At 43.7% G+C, this 7,370-nt stretch overlaps 1 protein-coding gene across 2 annotated transcripts; it reads left to right on the plus strand.

The window, feature by feature from the left end:
• Nucleotides 1-2,760: 2,760 nt before the first annotated feature.
• rnf150b (ring finger protein 150b) lies at nucleotides 2,761-6,876 on the plus strand. 2 transcript variants are annotated; one of them, XM_054800976.1, is made up of 7 exons: nucleotides 2,761-3,622; nucleotides 3,961-4,211; nucleotides 4,302-4,456; nucleotides 4,522-4,618; nucleotides 4,689-4,950; nucleotides 5,018-5,137; nucleotides 5,987-6,876. In XM_054800976.1, the coding sequence occupies exons 1-6, from the start codon at nucleotides 3,166-3,168 to the stop codon at nucleotides 5,134-5,136; spliced, it is 1,341 nt and encodes a 446-aa protein (XP_054656951.1). In that variant the 5' UTR covers nucleotides 2,761-3,165; the 3' UTR covers nucleotide 5,137; nucleotides 5,987-6,876. The 2 variants fall into 2 exon arrangements, with proteins under 2 accessions (XP_054656951.1, XP_054608393.1); XM_054752418.1 differs by lacking the exon at nucleotides 5,018-5,137 and having other exon boundaries at nucleotides 5,987-6,875.
• Nucleotides 6,877-7,370: the final 494 nt, after the last annotated feature.

Below are 7,370 nucleotides of genomic sequence, written 5' to 3' on the forward strand. Positions count from 1 at the left end.
TTTAATAAATGAAACCATACAGTACATAACATTTTCCAATGTAAAATCCGGAATATAAATATGAGTAGATAACCAATGATGTAGATCAGGGGCGTCAAACTGAATGCACAGGTGACAGTACGCAGGGATACGGCAGGAGAAAAATATAATGCCAAGCGTTTGTAAGGTTTATTTTTTTTATGTCATACAACTTGATGTTAAAAAATCCGAACTATCCCTTTAAGTGTTTATTTTCTTTACTCAAGAAAAATTTTGAATTGAATTTCGGGGGGATGAAAAGGGTACAGTGCTTTGTTAAATGTATGTCCAATAGCAAAGTTGGTTAGTTTACCATTCACCAAAAGAGACAGGAGATTTGGATTTACGCCATTTATATATAAATGAAATGCCATTGATACAACAGGCTGAGGTATTGCATCAACCAGCATTTTGTATTGCTGCTTGTTATCACTTATGCTAAATTTGGAACTAAAAGTCTCAAATGATACAACATTTCCTGTATGATCCAACAACTGAATTATAGACCATATGCCTTTTCCTAGCCACTTTTGTAGAAATAAAAATTTGTGGTTATGTAATACATACTGTATTTCCAGTTCCATATTGGTGTAGTGTGGGGACAGAAATTGTGTTTGTGAATCATTTTCCAATATAACAAAACTTGTTGATGAAATAAGGAGAGTTTGTAGGGGAGCTTTTTTAGGTCATAGTCGCATTTGAGCGGAAATTCAATGCCGCCAAACTTCGTAAAGATTTCATAAGGAATATAAAAGCAGAATTTGTGCTGATGTTTAATATAGTGTCTTAACCAGGTTATTTTGATTGTGCCATTAATACATTCAAAGTCTATAGCCTTAAGGCCGCCTTCATTATACTCTTGAGCCATTGTACTTTTTTTTTTTATGTAGTCTGTTTTCCCTTTCCAGATGTAGTTAAATTTGCTGGATTAATGGCCTTAATTGCGTCTGTAGGTATTGATAATGAGTAAGCTGGGTAGATAAATCGAGAGATGCATTCCAGTTTTGTAAGAAAAGTTCTACCTAGGATGGAAATGTCTCTCTGAGACCAAGAATTACTGTAGCTTAAACAAGACTTGTGCATATAACTATCCGTACCAGAAATGCAATCGGTTCTACGCATGGCCTATTTTTTGGCAGTCACGTGTTTAGGCATGTGTAATCTACATCATCCGTCGATCTATTTTACAGCAGTTACAGGGCCTAAACATCAGGCTTGTCATTACGCCATCCGTATCGGAAACATAATCGATTCTGCGCATGCGCGAGACCTACGTCACTTCCTCCTTTCGCAAATTTTTATGACAGAGCTTCTGCGACGTCACCTACAGTACTGTGGTAGTTATTATTTATCTTAAGAAGGGTGCCGGATTCAGAGCAAAAGTCAAAATAATTTAACTGGACATGACGCAAAACGGCAGCACTTTACATCCTATCTGTACAAAATAACACCTCATCTCATGGATTGTGATGTTTTTGTGTTGATATTAAATACTGTAGCTTTTGCTGGACATTGAGAGAATGATGAAGAGGCAGTCATCAACAATCACTTAATTGGAATGACCAACTACGCCAAAACAACCATAGTCATATATCCGCGGACTATCGGAAAGAAGAAATTTCAAGCAGGCATGAATAGACACAAAAAAATTCACGTTTCCCCCACTTTAATGTAAAAAATGGCCATGTGGGTGGGGGGTAATGTCGAGTTGGGCCCACAATTTAAAGTAGGCGTAGTGAGTAGTGAGTTTTGGCCCCGTGTGATTGAGTTTGACACCCCGGCTCTAGATTAATCTATTATTGCACTCCTTATGGTTCTTTACATTCACATATCACTGTATTTGATGTTTTGTTTATATGGTTTACTGTATTTGTATTTATTCATGTGTATTATACATGACCAGATATGATAGTTACGTCTGTGGCGCATCTGCGCATGCGGTATGTGCATTGTGTAGGGTTTTTTTCCTGGAGTCACGCTTGGTGAATAAAGATAATATAACCACCCAATATATTACATATGTGAAGTATGATTATTGACCATTTCTGTTCATAAATTTAAAAAATAACAATAAATACCACAGCATGTGACGTCGCAGATGCGCTGTTCGGAGGAATGGAGGAAGTAACACAGTCTCGCACATGAGTAGAACCGATCGCGTTTTGGATTGCGTAGCGACAGTGCATGATATACACAGTTCTTAAAAATAAAGACGCATATGTGTCGGTTATCATCTGACAGGCCAATGTAAAGGGAGAAACTAATATCACAACAATACAAATACGTATAGCAAACAAGCAAAATCAACTAGGCAGCGATAATGACAATGATTGCAGTTTACTCAGTTACAGCCTGCCGAATGACGTATGATCTCATATTCAGATAAACTATGACATTATTGCAATTAAATATTTGCTTTCACGACAGGTTAAATTGTTTTTATGCCAGTCCGCTGGGTGGCGTAGCTCGGTAATATTGCACCACACAGTTACTTTAAGATGAACTGAGTAGAACAAGCTTCAACCGGATGTAGGGATGATTTATACTTCACAATAAAGAAAAATTGTGTCGTTTTAGCGATTGAAGGGCCAATGCGAAGGGCGGAAAGTATATCAAACAGTATAGATGGCTATAGTAAACAAGCGAAATAAACTTAGTAGCTACTATGACAATGACTAAAGTTGTATTCATCAGTTAAGAGCCTGCCGACATACCGTTTCTTTTAAAGCTATATCACCGGAAGTGGCGTTCCTCACGAACCGGTGCTTTACACTAGTACGTTCAGGCCCAGTCAAAACAATGCAGCTTAAATGGCGTCTACAATTTTACAATAACTAACAGCTCCCGTCGACCTCTCCATTCTTTGCTGGTGTTGTATTTTGGGGGCAGCTTTATTCACCTGTTCGCCGTGGTTTGCTACGTTGTTGGCTGTCTGGGTTCGTGCTAGTCCTGCGGTTATTTTTGTTCGCCGGAGATGGAGGCGGCTAGCGGGCGGCTGGTGTTGTGTAGAGAGGGGAGCGGCTGAAAGCAGCAGAGAGTTTAACAGACAGCTGTGCACATCGGAGGGCGGGAAGAGGGAGTTGCAATTAAAAAGAACGCCTTTCATTACCCCCTGGTTGCCATGGTGGAGTAGGTTCGAGTCCCGTCATGGCTCCGTGCTCTGTGGTGGCGGCCTGCCGCAGCCTGGCCCTTTCTACGTGGCTGCTGTCCTTCTGCTTCGTACACCTGCTATGCCTCGACTTCACCGTGGCCGAGCGTGAGGAGTGGTATACGGCCTTTGTCAACATAACCTACGTGGAGCCCGCCACCAAGATTGTCCGTACTGACAAAACCGAATGCGGCCGCTACGGGGAGCATTCGCCAAAGCGGGACGCCAAGGGGGTGGTGGTCCTGCCCGCCGCCCCGCACGACCGCCAGGCCTGCAACTCCAGCACCTCGTTCTCGGCACCGGCCCATGCCGGGGCCTGGGTGGCTCTGATCGCCCGGGGCAACTGCACCTACAAGGACAAGATCCGGCACGCCGCCGAGAACAACGCTTCGGCCGTGGTGATCTTTAATGTGGGCTCCGCTATTGCCAACGACACCATCACCATGCCTCATCCAGGTGAATCTTCTTACCTGCACATTGCAAGAACATTGGAGTGATGTTCTAGTTTTGATAAACGATAACCGTAGCAATATAAATGTACTAATGCTAAATAATGACGTTTCTGGTTCCACGTTAGCATTTCAATTTCTGGCAAGTGACAACAAGTCATGCGTAGAAAAACAGGCAGGACTAGCCCAGCTGTCAACAGATGATAAAAGTAGGTTGTGGAAGGGGGAATGTGGAATCCAGGTGTTTGGAGCACTTGTGGTAAAGGAATTTGCTGCTAAGGGTCCTGCTGTGTGTATGAATCTATACATCTATTTTCTTCTTATTTTCTTTCGCCCTCTCCTCAGGCACTGGCGAGGTGGTGGCTATCATGATCCCGGAGCTCAAAGGTCGCGAGGTGGTGGCGCTGCTGGAGCGCAACGTGACGGTCACCATGACGATCACCATCGGAACAAGGAACCTGCAGAAGTATGTGAGCAGGACATCGGTAGTGTTCGTGTCCATCTCCTTCATCGTGCTGATGATCATCTCACTGGCCTGGCTGGTCTTCTATTACATCCAGAGGTTCCGATACGCAAATGCACGTGACCGCAACCAGGTAGGAAGAAGCGAAAACAAACAGAAGCACAACGGTAAAGGGTTCTTTCAGCTAGTCATAATCGTAATCAGAACTTCCTGTCCTGTCCAGCGGCGCCTTGGTGACGCCGCAAAGAAGGCCATCAGCAAGCTGCAGGTGCGCACCATCAGAAAGGGTGACCAGGAGACTGAGGCTGACTTTGACAACTGCGCAGTTTGTATTGAAGGCTACAAGGCCAATGATGTGGTCCGCGTCCTGCCTTGCAGGTAGACACCGTGCACGCTGAATGTCACTTTCTGTTGTGCCTGACTCCACTTGTCTGTCCTTGAAGACATTTGTTCCACAAGCACTGTGTGGACCCATGGCTGTTGGACCATCGCACATGTCCCATGTGCAAGATGAACATCCTGAAGGCGCTCGGCATCGCTGTGAGTATGCCGGCATGAGAATATGATTGATTGGCTGGCATTCATTAACCTTTGCCCCTCTCGTGCCCAGCTGAACGCAGACTGTCTGGATGACCTGACGTTGGACTACGACTTGGCCCTGGGTGGCGTGGCTGGGGTTGGCATGGGTGGTGTCGGGGCCTTGGCACTGGAGGCTGTGGTTTCTGGGGCGTCCAGTGATGGCACACTAAGCGAGGGCGGCTCCTCTGTGGTGTTGGACCCCGGGATGCGACGAATGGGACTGCCGCAGGACTACCAGGACCCCGACACCCTAAGGGACAGTCCTGTGACCGCCACTACCGGCACGCTCACAGGTGAACATCAGGGGTGCTAGATACTCTCTGCATTTACAAGCGTCTTGTCACTCTGCCCCTCCTGCAGGTGAGCTCCAGCCGATGGCGAGTAGTGCTTCCGTGGCATCGCTGGTCATCGCTGTGGAAACTCGTCTATCAGATGAGGAGGGGCTCATGGAACAGCCCCAGATTGGGGACAAGTCTTGAGGTATCCTCAATAAAACCAAAAGCTAGCAGACTAAGAATCACAACTCGGAGCAGAAGCTGGTTTCGCTTTGAATCGGTTTCCGACCAGCACCAGAGTCTGCACCTGAGGGATTCGAGAACTGATGCAGGGCTGGAGTCGAGACTGTGATGGTCCTAAATACACCCAAAGAACTGTCCTGGATGGGTTTTTACTCTTCTCAGTGTGTTCCAGTCTGATAAGAGTACCCGTAGCCCCAGATCCTGAAATCTCTAATCCTGCCTTGTCTGAATTCTGGACTTCCTGAATCCTAAAACGAGACATTTGATCTGAAAAAGACAGCAAATGCTCTACTTTTTTGGAATGGTCTTACCTGGGCCTTCCTACATGGACCCCTTACTTCCTGTTCTACTCTGCAATCCTGCTCCCATTACTTTGTGGACTATGATTAGCCTGCCAGGCGATGTCGTGCTGAACATTTGGGTTGACTCTGCAGTATCTTAGCTCACAATATTCAACACACTTTTTAGCTCCCGCTTTTCTTGCCTGTGTGTACAATTGCAGATTGCGTTCAATTTCGGATGTACTCCGTCCTCGGCCGTCATCAGCCCCGCCCCACCAAAAAAAGACTAGTGACGCCAAGAAATTAAACAAGGAGATGTGTGATAAGATATAGAAGTGGACCACATAGATCATCGCAAGGACTAAGATGTGAAGCAGTTGTGTACCGTGACCTCATGCTGCCTTTTTAAAAAAACAAACAAAAAAACAAACTACATTTGTCCTGTCTGCTGACAATCAATTTTTGAGTCCTTTCTTGCATTTTTTTGTCCCTTCTAGCAAACACTTTTTAGATTTTTTTTTTCTTCTCAGAGTTCATGGCGATGCCATCGCAAGAGACAACAGAGAGGCGTTCTGTAAATATGAGAACGTGTTGGGGCACAGCCGCCGAGACGGATAAAGATTGTCATCTATTTTGATACCAGAAAAGACGTTTATTTTTGTAACGCTCACAACCAGCAGCCAAGACTGACTGACCCCTGCCTCACCCCAGTCCTCCCCCTTGCAGCAGTGCTGGTCGTCAGCACGGTTCTGTCATGTTCTTGTACATATTGAACAGCATGAGGCTGACCTTGTTTGGGGGGGGAATTGATCACTTTTGGGATGAATATGTAATGCGCTAAATGTTTTGCCTGGCTGTCTTGTTTTAATTCTCTTTCAGAACATTTTAAATGTCGATTATTTCACATGTCCTGGACTGAACTTGCATCCAAAATAAAAAAAAACTACCATTGGTTGTGTGAAGTGTACAGTAGACATGATGCCTTTCAATTGTACACTCTGGAAATATGTTCTTCCTTACTTTCTTGGGTCAAATGAACAATATGTTTTTTTGTTGAGAGCTGGGAAATGCAAGCTTTGTTTTTCCATTGTCCCTTCAACATTTAAAGTTCTTCCTAAAAATGCTGGCAAGCTTTCAGTTCACCATCTCAGTGGAGTACCCTATACATTTTATTTTAGCACTGTAGTAGTATATGATAATAATGATGCACTGTCATGGCCTCTTCTGGGAATGGTGTTTTAATTAAACCTATCTCTGTTGTGTTGTAAACTTTTGTTTTCTCATCCAGTTTGGGATTAGGGAGGACCAAAAAGACACAAACAGAAAAAGTGTAATCTTTCACATTTCACCACACAATAAAACTACAGCGATTTTGCAGCTCCACATCAGCCATAAAGATGGAACAGTAATAAAGGTTTGTGTTTGAAGTGTGCGGATCAGATCAGGATCTTCCTTTTGCTATTCTAAAAGAGAATGTGTGTGTGTGTGTGTGTGTATATATATACACAGTATATATTAGGGGTGTCACGAGACAATATACGAGATTGGGTCTCGTATAACTAAGTAACGTTCTAGAACCAATAAACATGTAGTTTGCCATTTAATATAGAAAATGAAAAAAAAACGCGACAGCTGAGAGGATGCCTTATAAAGGTGTTGGTGACCTGTGTTATGTTTACTGGCATCTAGTGGTCACAATGAGATACAGCAGATTAAAATATTTAATTAATTTATGACATCAAAAACGAAAGCTGTTACTCCAATGTATTTATTTTTTAAATGGATAAGTGTTAATATGTCAAAGTTGTCCAACGTTGAGCGTTGATAAATGAAAAGACTAGTAGGGTATAGTTTTTATAATAAGTCCTCTAACACTCCTATAGTCACCTTTATATTCATATTACCCAGTATGGT

This window comes from Dunckerocampus dactyliophorus, chromosome 15, assembly GCF_027744805.1.
Source record: "Dunckerocampus dactyliophorus isolate RoL2022-P2 chromosome 15, RoL_Ddac_1.1, whole genome shotgun sequence".
NCBI lineage: Eukaryota > Metazoa > Chordata > Actinopteri > Syngnathiformes > Syngnathidae > Dunckerocampus > Dunckerocampus dactyliophorus.